Here is a 22,419-nt window from a genome sequence, read left to right as displayed (position 1 = left end):
AGCCCTGGATTTTGCTGTAATGAATAGCGTTGGAAGCAGCTGTGCATATGTGCATGACAAAGGAAAGATAAAGATTTATGCCTGAAATTGTGAAGTAGCTACTTAATGTTACATTCTCCAGTTTATTATTGCTATAATTCCACTGGTGGTTTTGGGGCTGGAAATAGAGTTTAAAATGTTGACTTAACTAATAACTTGCTATTATTTTGTTCAGAATTAATTTTCAATTCATTAAAAATGTCATAGGTAAAGTTATAGGTATCAATCTGTTTTATGGGGCTAGTGACATTTCAGCCTTGTGATATTTGTCATGAGGAAAGTAATTTCTTTTTCCCTGTTAGCATTACAAGCAGTAAATAGAAATCACCCTTTTATGTCAGTAAAACATTTATTTCAAGAATTACTATTCACATGGGAAAAGGAGATACTTTGATGACTTGCTTAAGGAAAATCTTATATTTCCTTAATCTGGGAAAAAAGTTATCTTTGTGTCCTTCCTATTCCACTTAAAAATCAACCAGCTATCTCCCCAGCCAACCTGTTCTCCTGGTTTTTACTGTAGTGCAAACCTCCATTAACTTCCCTGGCTTTATTGCGTTTATATTACTAGAGGAAAAAAATAAGGTTTGTGGTGCATTGACTGGCCAAGCGCATCCAATCTTAGGCTGAAAATGAAAACTCTGACTCCAGTTAGCCTGCAGGCATGGCTGAGCTGTTATGATGAACCTAAGCTGTTTATCTGGAGCAGAAAATTACATGTATGTAGAATACATTTGATAAGAGAGACCTGTAAGGGAAATTCAGCAAAGTATTGTGCAGATGAACTAATAATCTATTTGTTTGGCAATTAGAGGCTTTCACACTTGTGACAGAGGTACCCTTTGTGAGGGCACCAGTGTTTCGGTTTTTAGAACTACCTCCTATTAGGTTTTGCATTTCTTTTTCTCTGTATAAACATAATGCTAAAATTTGCCATTAATTCTACAAGTGCTATAGAAGCAGATGGTGGTCACCTTAAAGTATACAACAATTTGGATGCAAAAAACCTCAGCATAAGAATGAGTATTCTGAAAAAGAATATTGAAAATTGAAAGCTGGGCCCTACCAGAATGCTACCTCTTGAGAAACAATTTGAAGGGTGCATCTGAAGCTTACTGCGTTTTAAACTTAAGATGTGTTTTGACTGCAGTTCACTGGGACACTAGGAACTGTAATCCTCAATGGAATCGTTGGGAGTATTCAGTCAGACTTGGTTAAAGTATGAGTTTTGCTTTTCTGGAAACCTTGGAGTGTTACTTTGTATGTCAAGTAGGAGTAGGAAAGCAGCTATCCATGGTAGAGGTCTAAAACTGTATTGCTTTATTAATGTAACTAGAAAAAAAATTGCCCTCCACTTTAACTTTTGAACTTTTTAGTAGCCTGTGTGAAAAATGCTGAGTTTAGGCTGACTTGATTCTCTGGGTTCCAAGTGGAAAAGTGATTTTCTCCAGATTTTTTGGGTTAAACCGTTTCTCCTTTTGACTTGTGACCAGTAGTGATCCTGTTGCAAGCAGTACTTCAGTGGCAAGTACAGAGGGTGGGTTTTGCTTTTTCCTTTTGAAATACTGTATTTCATTTGTTTGTCTTTTGGTAATTTTACCTATGGACATGAAATAAAGATGTCTAAACCGTACTGTAAGGACAGTTAGGCAGAGCAAAGCATTTAAATTTCTTATTGTATTGAATGTAAATATTTCATCTGCTGTGTACAGATACCCGTGGGTTGGTATTCTTGATTTTTATGTATTTATTTATAAAAGGAAAGTGCATAAAATGTTAAAATAGAGAAAAAAAAAATCCCTTGAAGTTTTCTATGGAGGAATGAAGAATAATCTGATGTTAATTCTGTGCATTCACTGAGATGTGCAATTTTATATTTTACTTGATGTTGTGTGTTCATACGCTGTTTTTATTGATATGGTTGCCCGTAGTAATACATTTTAGGAGTGTGAGTGTCTCTGCAAGAGCTGCAACAGGCAGTGATTTAAAGGTTTACTTAATGCTTTAATACAACCCTTGATCAAGTTAACAAAATTCTGTATCACCAGGGGAGCAATCGTCCCTGGCTGGGCTCTGCTCTAATCTTACAGATCAGCATAGCCTGCAGAACTGGGGATGAGAAACCCAAGTTTGAATTTGCAGTGCTGAGAGTACATTATACAGTGAGGTAACTGGTCTCTCACTCACCAGCACGATAATAAAACACACTTTTATAGATTAAGAGATACTGATGCTGAGCTCCATATAGCCTGTCATGGATAAATAAAGTGCTACAAAAATATTGCTGCTTCAGGCTCAAGGCATGAAATAGTGTTTTTTAGAACACAATTTTTCAGTTATATTAAACTTGGCCCAGCAGAAAAAAACACATTGCTGGTGGGCAGTGTGAGCCATTGGAGGTTGTCTCCTCCACTGGAGGAGAAATTGTCCTGAATTTATATTCAGGAGAAGAGTCTGAAAAGCCAGGCCCAACTGTGCTTATTGCATAAGGGGAAGAGAGGGGTGGAAATAAGAAATAAGCTCCTCTGCTGGTATGTCCACGTGCATGCACTGCAGTCTCCTTTTGTATTGAAATGTATATGAGTTTTTACATACTAATTTGTGTTCATTAGCGGTAGCATTTTTCCAGAACTAACAATGAGCTGGTTTGGTGTGTTATGCTAACTTGGGAGGAACTACCTATGCCTATAGGTAAGGCATGGGGAAGTACTAGTGACAGGATAAAAGAGTTTAAAATGGAAGTAGTTAAAATTTGGCTTTCTCTAGTGTTGCTCATGCTACAGTTGTGATACAGATTCGTAGGGGGCAGCCCAGAAATACCCAGCAGAAGGCAAATAATTGGCCACCTTTCCATGGCTTTTTCCTTATGCATCTGGAACTCATCTTTACCTTCCCCTTAATACCTCCATTTTAACTTAAGTGTACTCTAGCACATCTGGTTGTTGGTGCCTTTGTTTCTTGATGAGGTTCCTCTTGATATTAATTTGATTTGCATTAAGGAAGGACAAGGAAGTGTATTAGGAAATGGTTTCTGATGGTAAGGGTGATAAAAACCAAATAGTCTGACTTAAAAGTGTATTGTGGAATCTACATCACTGTGAATCTCTCTAAGAACATTTTAGATGAGCAGTGGATAGAAAGCACTATTAGATCACCATTAACTGAAGGTATTTTTTGTGTTTGGTCTGTTATCTTACTGGACCCATATCTTGTGTCTGAGAGAGGTTCTGGAGGGCATATCTGTGTGTGACATTAATTGTTCTGTACTGGCTCATGTGTGCATATATGTGTGTGTAACTACAGGAATTTGTCACGAGTTCAAATGTCCAGAAACTCACAGGATGTGTTTCTTTGCATCACAGTCACTCAGAAAAACTACATTACAAATGTCTTAAAGGTTTTTTTCACTTTGGCAACCAGTATATTTCTATAAACATTTCTACAGTGACATGTTGCAAAATTCCTTTGGTTACACATTCCAAGGAATGCTAGCATATCAGCAAGCTGCTGGAAGGATAACTGCCCATTTTGTCCACCAAACTGATGTAATTCCACTCTCTTTTCCAGGGGCAGCATTTTCTGTTCTGAGTCTTGAGATGTTTGAAGCATTTCAAGGATCAGTCATTTTAAATTCCACTAATTTCTTCTGTCTTTAGTGCTTCCTGTTGGCTACTGCAGATCCTTGAGACAAGCAGCAACATCAAATACTTGTTAGAGTCACTTTGATGGAATTAAAGCAATCTGAAACCGAGACTCTGTATGAAAATATTCTTATATAGTTATATTAATGAGGGGAAAAGGGATAACTTGTCCTGTGTTCGGAAGTAGAATTGGCATTATTTTTCTTCCCCAAAAACAATGGGCAAACTTTTCAGGGAATGGAGTATTGTTTTAAACCCTCCCACCCAACCCTACTCAAAAAATTGCTGTGGTAGGCTGACATTCTCTTTATGTCACAGAATTGTCTGAAACTCCTGCAGCAATTAATTTATCCTGTAACTTATATTTTATGTAGTTAAAATGATATCTTAGTATTCACTGAATATATTAACTATAGTTCAGAAGAAAAATATTCAGTATTTTAAGATGGAAGATAGCTCTGCTAAGGGTGTCCCGTCATTTTCCCCATTTACCACTTCATTTTCTATTCCCTTTCTCTTTCTACCCTTGATTAAATACTGTGCTATGGTGCTCATGAGAATAATTGGGATGAGCAGAAGCATTACTAACAGGAAAAAATTGCAGCCTCCAGCAAGTACTTTTTCCTATTAGTCAGTATGCCACCTTATAAGAATGTGATTAATTTCAGATGAGAACTTCACTTTAATGATGTGCTGATGTAATACTGTATGTAGGTCATTTGTTCTTCCAGCCCCCAAAAATCTGCTGGGCATTGAGATAGTCCCTGTCTTATGTTTATATCTGTGATGACCACTGATGAAAGAATAGCTTTTTGTACTTATTCTGTGTCTTCACTGGAGGATTTATCTTGGTCTGAAGCCTAACACTACAGAGTTAGTAGTAATACAGTAGTTGGAGGTTTTGCTTTATTCAAATAAAGAGTTGCTGGTCGGCCCATTTTGATAGAACTGTACTCATGTGGAGAATTGGCTGTAGCACAGGAATGGTGACTGCATTTCTTTTTTAACTGTGTGATGTCAGAAAGACATTTGAGAAATGCAGTTTTTGCCTAGTTGTTAATTGTAGTCCATATGCTGAATTATAAGGCAGGTATATCTCTCTGCAACGTCCTTGGACACTGATAAAAAGGTCAAAATTTCTTATTCCTAATAATATGAAATTGGTTTGTGTTCATGCAAGATTTGCCTGGTATTTCCATGATTTCTCCTGTAATTGTATCAGACTGTCAGGAACTTGGGGAAAGAAGGGCTGAAGGTCCAGCTAAAGTGAAATGTAGGAAGGAGGTTTCAAAATTTTGTTTGTTTTAAAAGAAATTATATTTCATTGAATTTACATACTTTCAGCTTCTGGGACTTTATTAGAACCATTCGTTAGTGCTTCTTTCACAAAAAAAAAATCTTTTGCTAAGCTTTTTAAAAATGTTTTTTTTTAAATTTCAAAGAATGAGAAGAGCATTTTGGCTTGTATGGCAAAACTATTAACCAGCACTCCCATTCCATGTGAACCCATGTGAAGCCAGGGAACAGACCTCCCTAAAACAGTAAGTAAAGGCCCCAGGTAAAACATCTAGGAGAGGCAGTGATGCTAAGATGCTCGGTTACAGACTTGCTTCAGAATAAGCGCTTTGAAATAATCTCACTCATGCCCAGCTGTTAGTCACGCATTTCTGCTCACTTGCTCCTTAAAAGGTAGAAGTGTTTTTCACTGCAGACTGCATTGTTGGGGAAATAATTTCATTCATAAGTGAACAAATTCAGAAGTGCCGTTTCTTGGTCTTGTTCCTGGCTGCTTTTAGTCAATGCTTAGCTTTGCATTTCAAGCTGGTAGAATGTAACCCTTTTTTCTGAGAACAGCTTCTGTCTGAAGGAATATGAGATAAGGAATAGTTCAAAATGTTCTTAGGATGGTGTTTGATTAATTTGCAAGTCTGTGGGATGGAAGGACAGTCCGAGGGACAAAGCATATAAACTCATGGCTGCTTTGTTGTTTTTGCCAACCAGCTGATTCCATGAGGTATCACCTTTGGATAAAGGTGATATGCTTTGAACTTACTGTGCTGCTATGCTGTGAACTTATTGTGGTGTGAGTTCTGAGTACACATGTGGACAGACCTCATGTTACTTAGATTTTGCATAGAGTTTTGCTGCTCATTAGAGTTTACTGTTCAGAGACTGAAATTAAGCATCAAAATTAATTACAAAAACCTATCTTTAATTGCTAACTTTTATTATTAAAATTTGGTAGTAGTAATGACTGCCTTACCTGTCAGAACAAAACATAATCCTCTGATATTGTATCAGCAGATGCAAATGACTTAGAAATTTTTCTTCAGCAGTACTATAATAAGAAACTGTGCTGTCATACAGTAATTTCATAACTCAAAAATTTGGAGTCTGATTCGGAAGGGGAGACTGTTTTTTCACAATCATAGAAAAATATTCAGTGCATGAAACAGCCACAGAATGGAGAAGATGCTTTGGTTGCTGATTTGAATGCTGTGTGAATTAACCTCTCCTCTGTACCATGTCCTCAGGGAAATAGTTATCATTTGTATTTATAATTGCTGTTGGTTGACCCCCAGCCATGAGCTGGGAACCAAGAACATTCACCAACTGCCTGACTAGAAGTCAAGCTTTTACAGGATTTACACATAAGTAGAAAAGGAATGGCTTCTCTTAAATGTAAACACAATCAATATGTGACTGATGAGTAAAAGAGAAGTGTAACATAAGGAGTCTGGTGAGTGAAAGAATAGGATGAAATTTGATGTGCCGAAGACTGCAAATTCTTGGAAATCATTGAAAGTACTACGTTATTTCATAAGAAATCTCATTTAATTTGCCCTAATAAAATCCAGAAAAGTCTCAGGGTTTCTACAAATGGGAGCCTCTGCTGTTACATGTATTTAATTGTGAGAGTTGTCTGAGAAAAAAACTCTAGTTTTATCACCTTATCACTACTGGAATATGATCATGTCAGAAACAGCAATATAATGTCAAGCAGTAACCACTGATGAAGGAATAGCATTTTGTACTAATACTGTCATTCAGGTTGCAAGGGACCTTACGAGGTCTCTAGTCTGACCCCCTGCTCACAGCAGGGCTACATAAGAGAGCAGACCTAGTTGTTCCAGGCTTGATCCAGCTGGGTCTTGGAAGTCTTCAAGGCTGAGACCACACAGCCTCAAGGAAGTGTTTTAGTACCTGTCTGCCTTCCTGTGGAATGTGTTTCTCCATACGTCAGGTCTGAACCTCCTTTCAGTTTATGTCTCTCTTGTCCTCTGGGCCATGCACTACTGTGAAAAGCCTAATTCTGTCTTCTCCTTGACCTTCCCAACGCTAATGATGGCTGCTTTTAGTTCCATTTGTATCACATTGTGTTAAAGGCTGTATTATCAGCTAAAGCGGCAAAGATTATTAGTTATAGTGTAGAGATTAAATTAATAGCTCTTTTCTGAGTGCACAGACAATCTATGAATAGATTAATCTTGATATGGAATTGCACTACCACCCAGTATTCAAAAAGAAATGCAATCTTTAGCAGCTTTTCTTCTTGCACGTTGCTGACTTAGAGTGCAGTAAGAATGCGTATGTCAGAGGCTGTTATTTTCTCTGACCTGAGTAGCGGCAGTTTCAGATGTACAAAAATAAACCTAAAAAACATAATTTTTTCTTTGTGCTTGGGTTAAAATCATCAACTAGTCATGTATATCACATGGAACAGAAAACAGTGTTTACTACCCTGAACAGTTATTTTTATTGACAATGGAACAGAGAAATTTAGACTATCTACATGGTGTAATGTATTACATGATATGTAATGTAATTTATATGGATACAGAAAGGTGGTATGATATTAGGTTGATTATTATACTGGGTTTTTTTTTATGTCGGTAAGAGAAAATGACAAGTTGCCACTGAAGAACTTGTACCATGTTTTGTAGTTACTCAAATCACCAGGAGTGGGCCAGAGTCCCACAACAAGATTATACTCCGTTTAAGAACTCCCATGAAGAAATAAGGAGTGCGACGAATGATTGTCAATCCCTAGTTGAAGTTTGGTTTTTTTTTAAGAGGAACTTTGTTTGCAGGATTTAAAAAAAACAAACCTTGACATAACTTTTCTTCAATTCACTTTTTAGAAACTTGTTTTTTTTTTTCAGTGAAATTTTGAAGTATAAAGTTCATATACATCAAGGGAAAAGGCAAGGAGTACTAAATCATCATGGTTTTAGTTTAAAAGGAAAAGCATGTGTGTGTTTGGTTGGAATACAAGTGTAACAGAGAATGCACTTGGATCTTCTGCACCCAGAGTTAATTTTACAGGATGCCAGCAAGTTATCAGGTCTACCACTGATAACAGCAATTATGTTGTACTTCTTACATTCTGAGTAGCATTAATATTTAAATGTATAAACCTTTCCATTATACTCTAAATTTACAATCCAGAACTCTGATGCAAAAACTGAAGGCAATTCCTCTGTGGTGTCAGTATTTGTCTCATTTGTCTCATTCAAAGATCCATGAAGTTGTCTGTTGACTGTTTTGCCTAGAAATTAATTTTTGATTACCTGATTTTCTCAACACAAACTGACTGCCAACTGCAATTCTAAGTCGTTCTTTTGGGAAATGTGTCTGCTTTCTGCAGATACAGTGCGTTTTACCCAGGAGCTAATTTTTCCACTCAGCCACTTGGTGGCACTAGGCTTCTGCAGAATGATATAAAGCTGCTGTAAAACCTGCCGGCCTTCGGAGTAGAAGGCTGCTCGGTTTCTTGTGTAGTCTGATAGCTAAGCCTTTTGATTAAAACATGGTTTATGTTTTCCTTATTTTATACAAATAGCAGTCAGATAATATTTGGAGAGCATTTAGGAGCAGTGTGCCACTCTGCAGTGTAGAAAACAGTGTTGAGGCTTTGGGAAGAGAGCAAGCAGGGTTCTTTTGATTTCTTGGCAGGTAAGGCCCTCGGCAAGGAAACCTCTTTGAGCTTTTTATTTCTGATGGTGCCACTGTCATAACCAGGGAGCTGTAACCCTGCAGTGCTAAGAAACTGGCAGTGCCTTGTCCTTGGGGTTGGGAAGGGTATGGGATCTCTCAGGAGTAAAGAATCCTGACAGATAGAAGAATACCATGGCAAGTGAAATCCTTATGCTGGAGCTTGGCAAGGTCACTTCAACTTCAGAGTTCCGTGGTGTTGCCTAAAGGGAAGAGATGCTTAAAGGCATTGGGCAGCTGGCAGGCTAAGGCATTCTCTTGTGATGTGGAGAGCTTTGAGTGAGGTGATGGACAGGCCAGCTTAGCATGCTTTTACTCTGCCTCTGTAAGCATCAACTGGCTGTAAAACAAATTTTGAGCTTTTTGAGTAGCAGAGTGAGAGTATCTAATTGTTCAGAGCTGTTGCTTAGTAGAAATGCAGGTATTGTATGGAGAGGAAAATAAAATCCTACTGAATTGATGCATAAGAGACTTTAGACTTCGTTTCCTTTTCACTATACGTTGTCTCAAGACATTTCAGAAAAGAATGATTTAGTAATAGGCACTGTACCCAAATGAAAAAACTAAATTTCATGCAATATGACATAATGGAAAAAAAGATACTGTGTGAATTTTCTCTGTTTAACGCTACATAGAGATACCAATTGAAAGACACCTTTGTCATTCTGCATAGGCCCAGGATGCTGCAACTGAAGGAAGCCATTATGGCTGAGGTGGTTACAACTCTTGATTTTCCACCTGGCTTTTGATTGTAGCAGATGCAGTGCTTGTATCTTACTCTTCCAAATATCTGCTCTAGCTCAGCTTCTGCATTATGCCTTTGAGACTGTCACTTTCCAATTTAGTGAATGTTAGTAAAGAGCTTCAAAATTTCCCAGGGAAAGGACAAAAAAAAATGTGACAATAGGATGGCATCAACCTTACTCTTTAGGAAAGTAGGCTAATAAGCTGTTGCTTGTAAATTTCCTTTTCCTGCTTGTACTCTTTCACTGCAGACCTGGAAATAATAGTACTGCATAGTACTGAACTCCAGAACAGTCTTTACATGTGCTGGCTTTTTTTACAATGATTGTGTTTACTACTCCAGTAAGTGGAAAGAAAACAAAACCTAATTTTTGCTTAATATGGTCTATACATACAGAATTAAGGCTGCAGAAGGGATGGGCATTGGTATTTGATCAGATTTTTTTGCTCAGCACATTTAGTAGTATCTAGTCTGTGTGTAGCTTCTGCTGCCTATTTCTGGAACCTCTTTACCTCTATGCTTTTATTTTGCACTAAAAGCAGCAGCAGCTAGGAGAAGGAGCTTAGACACAGAAAATCATCTTAAAAATAGGGATACTGACAAAGAAGCAACATGCCACTTTATTTTGGAAGTGTGAAGATGTCTGCTAATCCTTGTAAAAAGTGGTGTTTTAACCTGTTGACTGAAGTGAGGTTAGAACCTGCTTGAGTAAGCGATTTTAACATCAGTAGTAGTGATATAGTGCAATACTCCAGAGTAAGATACTCAAAAGTATAGTACGAGTAGACTTCCTCAGTCTAGTAAGCATTTGAAAGTAATGCCAGTTTGTCAATTCTAAGACAGCAAATATTTCTGTTTAAAACATCAGCTTATTGTCTAGTAAGTCCTGACTATATAGACATGGAAGACTGGTCTCACTCACTTAAGAGACTAAGTTCTTTTCAGTATAAATTTGAAAGTTGTTATATGCTGAATAAGGTTTTGTGGCAAGTATTTTCTAAATAAGTTCATTGTGATGGACCTACTGAAGCTTCGTCCGTGAGGATTCACGTCATTCATGTTATGAGATAAAAACCTGACCAGCACTGAGCAAGTCTGGGGTTTTTGTGGTGTTGCCTACTTAAAGTGGGAATGAAACAGAAAGTTTGTTATCTGAACCTGTAAATGCCACTACCTCATTCAAATCAGAAGACTCTGATTTACTTAATTCTGAAACAAAATTCTAACTTACCTTGTGATCCTTTTAAAATCTAGACTATTGACCAGGAGGCTACCTTTTTTAGTCTTCTTAACAATTTGCCCTGAGCTCCTAGCTGTTAACAAATAATAAGAACATTGATTCGATGAAAGGAAAAAAAACCCCAAACTGGAGCATATTAGACTATTAAATTAAAAATTTATTCCAATTAATACTGGGGGGACTGTTTTCTACCATACTAAATTAGGCAGCTGGGAATTAATGGCAAGTAAAAATCCTTATAATGACAGTCTTTTTTGGTTGAGATTTGAGAAAGTTTCTGCCAGTGTCACTATGACCTCAGAGAGTTTAAATTGCTCTCTAGACTGAAGATGCATAAATGTTGATTAGTGAAAAATGTCTTTGGGGTACTTCCTAGCGGAGCTGAGCCTTTCTAGACTGTCTGAGGTCCAACTCGTCAGTGTAATAAGCCATCCTCTCCATTTGTTCAAACACCATGCTTGTCACATGCTCAGGATGAAGAATTCTGTGATTTCATGTATGATATTTAATAGCAAACCAGAGACCTTTAAATACAGAGTTGCTGATTCAGTGACTACATTTTTTCACTCATTGCCCTTCTAAGCCAAAAATGTGCTATTTCTTTGCTATTCTATATTGTATGCACATTATTTCTGTTAAATTTATTGGAAGAATGGGAATTGTCAAAGAATAATAATTTGTCAAAAGCAGATACCATTTAAAAAAACAGTCGCACAGCAAATGGGAAGAAATGGAAACAGAATTGAGGGTAAAAGACCTGTAAGCAGAGTGAAGAACAAGTTTTTTGCTTTGCTTTGTGATAAATGATATACTTAATGTTTTAGAATGTTGTGCTCTTCTGATCCAGACGCTGATCCAATCTCTACAATATTTGTATGACATTTGTGCTCCATATGCATATATATATATCTAACACATATGTTTTATGTGACATTATTATTTGAATACATCAAATTTGAATTATTGGAATACATCAGCAACTACATTTTCTCAGTCTGATAAGCCTGACGTCAGTCTGATTTTAAATCTGCTGTATTGACTCAAATTACTGAAGGATTGAACGTCCTGCAAGCATGTAACAGTGTGGTGAGGCAATTAGCATTGCTAAGGGTTATGTTGTACTTAAAATGAGCTAAGTTCATTGCCTTATAAAGAGAATCTTCTTCAGCCTCATCTTTAGGCTCTGAAGCAGTGATAAAACTATTGTTGGGGTAGGCTGGACAGGCAGGGGTGCCCAAAAGCTTTAAGCTAGCCTAATTATCTTCCCTGGCTCAAGATATGTTATACCTTTGCAAGAGTGTTGTGTTCTCAGGCCTTTCCCCTTTGCTCTGGCAAGGAGATCACCCTGTTAATTGCACACTGACTTCATCAACACATGTGTTTTTGGGGAGGCAAATGCTGGGACACAGCCAGATACTGTTTGTTGTCCCTTGTTGTGGTTGGCAAGATGAGTGGCAGCTTTGGTAAAGTTTTGGTCATCTCTGAATTCGGACATAACAGCCAGGTGAACTCTGATACCCACATACAGTGTTCTGTTCTTAAGCTGGGATGCCTGGCATGCCAGATTTTTCTGTGCAGGTGAAGTACCTGTGTAAATCATGGGAATAAATTGGACACTGTTTCATGGATATTGATGCTGTTCTTCCATTCTGTGGTCTAGAGCCAAATATTTGTTAGAAGATGATGCAGATGTGGATGCTGAAAGAGATTGGTGTCTTAAGTATGAAATAGTTTTGAAAGTACAAGGGAGAAGTAATAAAGCCAGTCAGATGGCTGCAATGCAGGGTTTCTAGCAAGTGGTTGTGGTTTCTGTCTTTGTGATTTTGATAACTCTCCAAGATGGGATGTTGGATTTTGTATTGCTGCTGTTAGTCAAAGCTTGTACAAGTTTGCCTTACTTCAAGTTCCCAATTCACTGCCCACTCAACTGTGATAATAATAATAATTTAAAGAAAAACAAAACCAACAAATTCTTCTGGACCAATAATTGACATTACACTTTTTCTTACAATAAAAAAGAGATCTAAACAAAAATTAAACCAAAGAAAGTGGAGACAAGTTTGCAGTAGTGGTGAAGTGCCATTTGAGCAGAAGAATTTCTCAAAGAATGCTCTAAATCCCTGTTTACCAGAGCAGCCATAGGCCAAAGTTGCCATGGAAACAGAAAGAATTGAAATAATATTAGCCATAGCGTATTGATTATATATTGCATTAATGACACTATACCAAAGGGCCACTTGTGGATCCGTTTACAAGCCTCACTTTTCAGTGATTATCTACCAATATTGGAGGCTAGAATTTAAAATTAGAAATGGAAGGTTCAGCCTTAATTGGCTTATAATAGTATTGGGAAGGAAAAAAAATATTTATTTAATCATATGTCTAAACAAGTTTTGGGTTTTTGATATGCAGAAAGTTCTTAGTCTTTTCTTAGAAATAAAATTATGCTCAAGCCGTAAAAGAGATTATCCTCTTTTGGCATCCAAAAGTGCTGACTCCAACAGCATTCCTGATATAACTGGAACTGGAACATCCTTTTATTTGCAAGAAAAATCAATCAGTTCTTCAGCTTGGTATGTACCTGGTTGGGGAAAGGAGTTTGAATTCAACTGTGTCTGCCAGATTACTGTGGCTGGTGCTGGATTGCAACAATAGGTGAATTGTTCTGATGTAGTTTGTCAGAACAATGATACTGTTTAGATAAGAGTGGTAGGAGTACACAGGAGTGGTAGGGGTTTGTCATGACTGTAAATACTGAGGTTCTCCCTCTTGTATCCCCTGATAATAAATTTTTCTTGTTATGGCACTCAGGTACTCACTAGTTCTATAGTTATTATTTTTTCTTCCCTTCTCTGTACTACTGGTTGAGAAAAGGCAAAAGTAGAATTCAAGATTCCTTAGAAGTCATAAAGCAAATTTGGATCCTTTAAATTTTGGCTAGAAGCACTGACTTGGGTGTTTTCAGGACATGGACGAAGAAGTTTCAATTGACAGAAGGTTTAGATCTTAGTTATGTTTGTAATTTGAGTGGTTTTGGAAAAAAACAGCTGACCAATCCAGGTGTTGAATAACCTGTTGGACACTGTTTAGATGAACTCATATCTCTAAGATGTATACAAATGAGCTTCACAGACTGGTCTAAATTATATCCTATATAAATGCAGGAGAGAGATGCTCAAGGAGCTTTTCTGTGTTTGGCAGAAAAATCTGGCAAGAGAATAGAAAAAAATTTCCCAAAGCTGTGTGCTGATAATGACTGCACTAGAATGCTTGCATAACGCTTTGCCTATTACAAAAGCTGTAAAAACATTAACTAATCCACAAAGCAGATTACATGTTGCAGATGTATCCCTCTTCTGGGAGGAAAGCATATGTGTGTCTGAGTGAGGAGGAAAAAAAAAAATCTGTTAAAGGAGACTTTATTTGGTCCCTTTAAGCTTTATTACATTTCTTCAACTGTATTTTCATACTTTCTTAAGAGTGGGTTTTTTTTTCCCCTAGGATTCTGTTAATGGAATTGCAGATTGATGTATGAAAAATGTATGTACCTTTTTGAACACACAAAATTCCATTGGCTTGATTCTGTTGACAACCAAAATGAATCTCAACACTCTAAAATTATTTGCAACAGTGGCAACCATTCAGCAGAGCACCTCTCTGTCTGAGAGTTTTTTCCTTTTTTTCACAGATACAGTTCTCAGGCTTTCTGCTGCACAGAAGCTTTGGCACATTTTCAGGGTGGGTTTTAATTTAAAATTCTTGACAAATAGTGAATTCAGGGTTAGGTGACTGCTGTCTTTTATCAGGTCTGTCAAGAGCTGATTCTCATCTAGGGTTGACTTGACCATGGATTTAGAATGCTTAAAATATAGATAGATGCTTATGAGTAATTAATAATAACAAATAAATATGGATGCTTAAAAATTGTTTAAAATTGCTTAAAATTGTTTAAAACTAAAACTTAAATGCTGAAGCCACCTGTTGCCTTCCAGCTCTCTCCAGAGCTGTTTCTCTGTGCCTGTGTTGCAAGTGGCTGTGTGCACATACACACGTGTATGAATTAAATACGGCTGCTGAACTAAAAACGGGATTGTTTAGGAGATAAGGAGCAAGGCCAGTCTTGCTGGGCTGGTCCTTGCCATTGCCCTCACTGGGTCTGTGGAGGCCAGGCTCTGTTCTCTCAAGAACTGGAAGCTGGATCCAAAGTGTGCTACTTCCTTCCTCATCTTTGCACACCCATCCTTGATGGCTTTGTTCTTACCAGCCTCCACCCCAAAAAGGAAAGGGAGGGGACTTTATCCACCTCTCCTAGAGGTTATCTAATTTTTGGAATGTGGACTAGTTCTGATTCCATCACTTGTCTCTCTCTTGCCTGTCACACCTCCTTTGTTATCGTATTTCTGAGGTTTTTTGTGTGTTTTCCTACACATGGTTGGTGCAAATATATCACTATTCTCTGTTTGAGTCTTTGGAACAGCGTGTTATTCTATTCCTGTGCTTAGCAGTGTTACAAAATATTTTTGTCTTGTTACCAGTTATACTATCAGTGGCTTTCCTGTGCTACCAAAGCACTGGCTATTGTCCCTCTATTTTTGACTGACTCTGTGGCAGGACAGGAGCCATGGGCAGGTCCTGTTCCTGCCACCAGCAGGGCTTGGGCTTGTCTGTATTCCCCTTGTGTGGCTCCAGGGAGCTGGCCAGATCTGTGGCACAATGAGCCCTGCGTGGGTGAGTGCGAGCTTGAGTCCTGTTGGGAGAATCCATTAGTTATAATCACTCAGGCAAGAGGAGCATCATTGCAGACATTGATTTAATGCACAGAGAGAATCGAAAGGGCAGAAGCAGCAATCACATGTAAAGTACTGCTCTTCCCTTACGTGGCTGAAAGAGTGCACGCGGAAAATATTTTGAAGAATAGTATGATGGATCTGAGCTCTCTAGTTAGACTGTTCCCTCCACTGCTAATTTTCTGGTTTTGGTTCTTAAGGGCACATTAATTGATTATATAACTGGATTTTCACATTCTAGCTACAGAAGATATTCTTACCAACCATGGCAACATTTATTTTTCCATTTCAACAATCTTCCTTTTATTCGTGTAGGTAATAATACACTTTTTGGGTGGTGGCTTTCAGGAAAAAAGAAGTTTTAAGCTGCTCTTGGTATATGAAAGTAATCCATAAGCTTTACATTTGATGCAAAGATTTTGAGGCTGTTGGCAGAGATTCTATGTTTTTAAAGTTTTTCTGTTTGCTGGATTTCGTGTACTTTCATTTTCCCTTTGAAGTGTGTGGGAGAGAGCAGAAGGGGAAATACTTCATTATGTCCATGAATTATTCAGGTACAGTTCTAGCAGCTAACATTACTTTAAATAGCTCAAGGTCTTTCTTTTTCCTTGAGTATGTCTCAGTTTTCATTCTTATGCTGATTGTATGCCATGTTCCTTTGTTGAATACAATTTTGATGAAGTACTATCCTTCGGCAATCTTTAGAAATCATTTCAGTCTTGAAATAAGTATTTAATTCTGTTCTTCTCCAGCATCAGATATTCAGTGACCCTCAGTTGATACAGGTGAATTTTCATACATGTGACTTTACAAAAAATAAATTATTCTCCCTAGAGTGTGTTTTCTATATACTCTGCAAAGACATTGATCTCAAATGGCCTCCTACATATATTTCTACAGTGAAGGAAAAAAGGAATCTATAATATTAAATATTAACATACTGTTATACTCTGAGAGGAATTTTACAAACCACATTTAGTACATCATTTCAATGGGGAGGCACGAACATTAAATCCTTACATTTTAGAAAAGTCCTTCCCTCTCCTACTAATAATATATGAAAATCTGTATTTAGAAAATAGTTAAGAGCAGTAACACAGAGGAGGACAATTAGAAACATGTCTAGAGGCCAGTATGAGAGGAAAGGAAAGCAAAATTGAACTCACTTGAGTTTAAAATACTGTTCTTGTAGTTCTAAAAATATCTTTGAAAATCCAGTGATCACTGTATAAGCATGCAAATGAGACCCTTGCTATTATTTCTGGGGGAAAAATTATTCCCCTGATGTTTAGGGCTTACCTGACACAGTCTAAAGAGGCAGTGGGGCAGAATTACAGACAGTTGAGGAAAAATATCTGTGTGTGTGAGTGTGTGTACGTTTCGAAGAGGGACTCACGTTTCCAAGAGGGACGCCCATGACCAAATCTCAACTGCTCAGTTTAAGTTGCAGTAGCAGTGAGAATTTTGCAAGGCAAGCATCAGAGTAACTGCAGTGACAGAAGTGTGTCAAACAGTGCAAAGCTTGACCAAAAGATCCATTTAAGATTGAAATGTAGTTGATATGTTCATGTTCGTGACAGTAATGTTATAGCAATGTATTTATAACCAGAATTAACTTGTGTATATTTTCTTCAGTCATGGATGTGTTTCAGGGAAATATTTTTGAACTGAGTAATTGCAAACATTCCAATGCTTAAGTCTCGTAGTTTAAGTTGTTTCCTGGGCCTCAGGTTTGCAAAGCCCTTTAGCAAGATTTTGTTGCAGTAACACAATACAGCAATGAAATGGAAATCTCAGTCTGTGTGAAAAAACCTGGAAATCAACCTGTGTGTGGTAACCAAAAACATAAGGCAGAAAAAAAAAAATTGCTCAGCAAAGCAAGATTTATCATGGCTGAATCTCTCTCAAGGTTACCACTAGAGCACTTGAAAAATATACCAAAGTTGTTTGAATATCATATTGACCAGGGACTGCATGCTAATTAGAATAAAAATTACAAAATAACAGATAAAACATTCAAAAAATGCTGGTTTTGACAGAGAATCTGTGTCTGCAGCCTTTTGGGATCTGGCTGTTAGTTGGTTGTTTTAATTGTTTAGAAGAGCAAGAAGTATAGAATAAAGATGTGTGAAAACATGAAGAAATTAATCTTTTGATTGGTGCCACTGATTACTGGCTGGTTCAAATGGGGAGATTTGTTACCTAAACCAAATTATTGAACTTGGTTTTATCTATTAGTTGTAAATACCCAATTCTGCATGGGTTTAGCCTGCTTGGCATATATATATTACGCAATTAATACAGTTTTGCTTGGTCCATGTGGAATTGAATTCCATTGCTTAACAAATAGTATACATTAGTGTATTTGCATATTCATATGTGTGTTTTATTGCCATTTTTGAACAGCAGAGTAGTCAATTTTTAGAGGACTATGCTGTAATTCCATAAACAGTAATTTGACTAGGTATTTATATGTATAAGCTAGTTATCTGGAATAATTAAAAAAAAAAAGCAATAGTAAAGAAGTCTTCATAAAGAGATGTTATTTACTTTTTATTACTTAATACCCAATGGTAGGTTTGAGACCTGTTATCTTAGACATTTTATATTTACTGCTAAAGCTGCTGTTATTTATTCCAGCTTTCAAATGAATTTTCAGTGTTTTTCTCTGAACTGAACAGCAATAAAAATAATTAAATACTTCGTTATTCTGGAAAGGGACTAAAATTTATGTATTATGCACTAGGTTTCTTTTGAATTTCTGTTCTTAGGAAAGGAAACTGGGAAGAGAGAAAGGAGATAGGGTACTAAGGTGTAGGAAGGAAATCCCCTTCAACAAGCCTGACTAAACTTCCTGGCTGGGGGAACTGTGTGCCTAGTACATCTCTATTACTAAAAGCTCTCAGCTGTTTCTGAACTTTTCCTGTGTAAATCACTGGGTATCTTTTGATACTAGAACTATTTGTAGGTCATTTTTCTTAAGAATGTTAAGGAAGTTATGACTAGGCCCAGACTAAGTTGAATGCCATTGAATTCAGTGAGTCTGGTGTAAGATACCCAGTTGGATGAAAATAGCAGTTTGTACTTCTTGTGGTTGCTGAAAGAATTTTATATAGGAAATTTGTCAATAAGAAGTTACTGATGCCTTGAAATATTCTTAGATTAGCAACTTGTTCTGCTTATAGACATTATTGGTTATCGAACACATCCTGAGAAATTGTATGAATTGCTGTTGTTCATTCTGAGTTCGTAACGTTTAAATTATTATTGCTGAATCATTGTGTGAATAGAAACTTCTTAAAATAACAGTGGTAGTCCACCAAGTCAGAGGTGAAAAGTATGGCTGGAAAACTGAATTAGTTCTTAAACTATTTGCAGGCTGTGTTGACCTGGAGAATCTGAGATGTGTGGGTAAAAGATTGATTGTGTTCATATGTTCTTGTCAGGGCTTATGATCAACTTGCAGATTGACTAGAAGAAAAAAAACACCATCATGTTAATTTTGAGTCTGTTATAAAGTCAAAATGGTAGTAGAAGTCAGGCAGACTCTGGAAGCAGGAATTTTGTCTTAAGGCTTCTGTAGGGCTATGACAGGCTTAATAAAGAGGTTTTTGCTGCAAAGTTGTGCCTTAACTAAGTGGTTTGCCTCCTAAAATAAGTAAAAGCTATGCTGCCCTAAATAGACAACCAATGGTTCCTTAAGACCTTGATGGAAGATTTAATTTCTTTTTTCTTTATGTAGAAAAGCCTTGAAATTATTCACTTGGAATGCTCTTTAGGGCTCGATCTCTCTCTTATTTTATTTTTTTAATATTTAATTGTGTTATTCTTCAAAGACTGCTGTGGCAGTGGTGAGGGGAAGAATGGGCAAAGGGTCAAGAGATATTAAACCTTAAAGGAAATTAAATTTTTCGCTAATTGTCATAGCAACAGAGGAGTAATGAATCCTGGTGAGGAGGCGGAGGGGTGGAGGACGTTGGTGTGTACTCGCAGCAGTATCTCTGAGTTGTGCTGTGACATTAGGCAGGTCAGTCGGGGAGCTCGGCTTTCTTACTTTCTAATTATATGTTTTCAGAAAATATTACTTATTCAGAACAGCCCTGGGAATCTAACTAATGCTCTCTGCTTGGGTGGGCTTTTATGCATTCATGAGTTCATTTTTGGTTTGTGTCCATGGAAGAACACTGTGCCCACAGGTGAGCTGGCAGAGCAGAGAATCAGCTGGACACTGCCATCATTAACATCCTGGGAGGTGGAGCAATCCTGTCAAACCCTGGTTCTTGCCATGATGGACAGTAGCTGCTCTGATTTGTTTGGTCCCAGTCCTATTATTTGTCCCTTTATAAAGAAAAAGTCAATTATTAGGAGCAGAGGGAGACTATTTCCCTGGAGGAGATACTTAGGAAAGAATAAACACAGAGTGGCTTTTCTTTGTCATTTTAGATTGCCTGCTGTTATTGGTGCAGTTGAAGGGGCTGTAGGAAAGGGAAGGCAAGGGGATCAGCAGCTGGGAGAGCCCTGAGCTCAGGTGGACGAGAAGAGATGTTGCTGTATGGAGCAGGATGTACATCAGCCTTGCAGCACAGAGAGGATAGACAGACCATGGTTTGCCTCCACTTGGAGAGTGACTCAGGTAGTGAACATCTTCCCAAAAAGCAGTAATAAGCAGGAGAAGAGTTGAATACAGACTTTTTCTTTTGGTCCCTCTTACACAGTTCTTCAGCTCTTCAGTTCAGAAAGTTCTGTTTGTGTTTGTTAATTCCAAATCAAATGGAATTTGTTTCTTGATGAAGGCTGTGAGTCACTATGTTTTTGCAGGCAATCTCCCAGGATTTCAGACCACACATAAATTTCTGCACAAGATGTAGGACATGCTCAGCATGAATTCATTGCTCCTTGCTAATTTAGCTTATCAAAGGATGCTCAGCATTGATATCGATGTGGATTCAGTTGGTCAGCTCTAGTATAGACAAAAATTTTAAGGCAAAGAACAAACCTGTGTACTCAAACATTTTTGCCTTTTGCCTCTACTGGCATGAAAAACTTCCTGCTATTGCTCAAAAATTGCAGGGATTGTTCTGGATAGTTTCACCAATTTTTTTTTTTTTTTTTTTGTTACATTGTAAAAACAATATATAAACAAAGTATGTTTTACATTCTCTGAGTTTGTCATTTGATTAAGCTTGCCTGCATAATAGCATCTAAATTTAAAAGGGAGCAAAAAATATCATAACAGCCTGAGCAATGGGTTCTGTATGTCATGAAAGGTTTCTTGTGCTGATGGTAAGTCAGGGAAAGAATGCAAGAAAAAGTCCTTGTGTTGCCTAATCCTTTGCTTGTGTGAAAGAGCAGAAAACAGCGTTTGAAGAAATAATTATTCCAAAGGGTTGAATAGGTACAAGTGGTGAGTAGGAATGAGAGGTGACATCTATTGTGGTGGGAAAAAACTTTAAAGAATTAGAAGGAACCTAAAAAAATAAGGTTGAAACTGAAGTCAAGAAGGGCTTTTACTAGTTTAATGTACTACTATCTACTTTCTATAAAGCAGATTGCCATGCAGAGATCTCCCAGACAGTTCAATGCTTTGGGACAATAACCTGGCCTTTTTTACTGTGATTTGTTATGTTGCATTAGTGTTGGGAGCATGTGCAGTGGTGGGTGCCAGCATCCATCCCATGCAGCCTCAAATAAGTTACTTGCCTGTGGAGGGACTGAAGAATTGAGCCCTGCTTGTTGAGCAGCAAACAAAATGCCAGCTGGACAAGGAATTAAATTAGCTTGGATTATGTGTTGATGAATGTGGAGAAAATCCATGTATTATTACCAGGTCAAAATAAATGACCATAGAATAAAATACACATGGGAAGAAGATGGAGAATTATTACTGTCCTTGTCTGTAAACCTGCCTTATCTGTGGTTAAGACTTGGCAAACAAAGGTAATGGGGTCATAAGCAGCTACATTTAAGAGTCAGAATTCTCAGTCTATGTAAGCCTTTGCCACTCACATGAATACTTAAAAATTCAGAAGTTGATAATTCATGCCTGAATTTCCTGTTCATGCTAAATTTGTGTGTCTTTATCCTTTGGATCAATAGAACAGTCAATCTCTCTTCAAAGTATATTGGAAAGGGCAGGCAGTGTTTAGAATTCCAAAATTTAATAAAAAACACTCACTGATACTGTTGTGCTAAGAATAACATTTTTATTCTTCATAAAAAGTTCTGATTAAACTTAAAAAAGCACAAAACCATCACTGAACAGTGAAAATAAAAAAGGTAGGTGGTATTAGTTGTACTTCTGGGGTTTGTTGTTAAATATTTGATACCCTCTAAAAACAGTGACACACATTTCAGGTTAGGCAGTTGTTTCATACTGTTTCTCACTGGTCTAAAATTAGCAGAAAAATTTTCTGTAGCTCCTCCTTAAACATATTGTCCAAATGTGATTAGAAATTATTATGTGCTGAGCAATTTGTCTAAAACATCTGTCTAAATGCTTCTAATGCTTCTTTTCCTTTTTTAATCTGTACTAGGATGTTTTGAATAACTTGGGTTCCTGTGAGTTGGATGAAGATGACCTAATGCTTGACTTGGAGTTCCTGGAAGAGCAACATCACCATCATTCTGGTAAGTCAGATAAATGCTGTCTGTCTTCAGTGATGTATTGTTGCTCTAGAAATGTAAAGCAAACATGTTCAGTGCAATTACTTGGAAATAAAAAGAAGTAATTTTCTTGGAAGGAGGAGAGTGGTATGGTATTCCTTTTTTAGAGTTATTTCTGGATGTGTTTGTAATTAATCAGGAAAATGCTATTTACACAGCACTTGGACTTCATATGGTCAGTTATGAAATGGAAGTGATTTTTACAGCTACAGAATTTCAGTACCAAGGGCAGACCCATCTGTTTTTCTAAATACTTAAAATGACTGCTGCCTACCCCAGGCACTTAACAAAAGAGCATTGGTGGAATAA

General features: G+C 37.4%; 1 protein-coding gene across 4 annotated transcripts in view; it reads left to right on the top strand.

Moving 5' to 3' along the window:
• The window catches only part of CCSER1 (coiled-coil serine rich protein 1), a 637,091-nt gene that overhangs the window by 125,471 nt on the left and 489,201 nt on the right, over positions 1–22,419 (top strand). For all 4 annotated transcript variants that reach the window (XM_088056598.1, XM_088056597.1, XM_088056599.1 and 1 more), the window contains exon 5: positions 21,981–22,074. In XM_088056598.1, the coding sequence (XP_087912724.1) occupies positions 21,981–22,074 (94 nt within the window). The remainder of the gene's footprint in view (positions 1–21,980; positions 22,075–22,419) is intronic.

The sequence above is a fragment of the Pseudopodoces humilis genome, chromosome 6 (genome assembly GCF_049639895.1).
Source record: "Pseudopodoces humilis isolate 2021_Gansu_Grassland_sample_001 chromosome 6, ASM4963989v1, whole genome shotgun sequence".
NCBI lineage: Eukaryota > Metazoa > Chordata > Aves > Passeriformes > Paridae > Pseudopodoces > Pseudopodoces humilis.
This window is presented reverse-complemented; position numbering and strand designations above follow the sequence as displayed.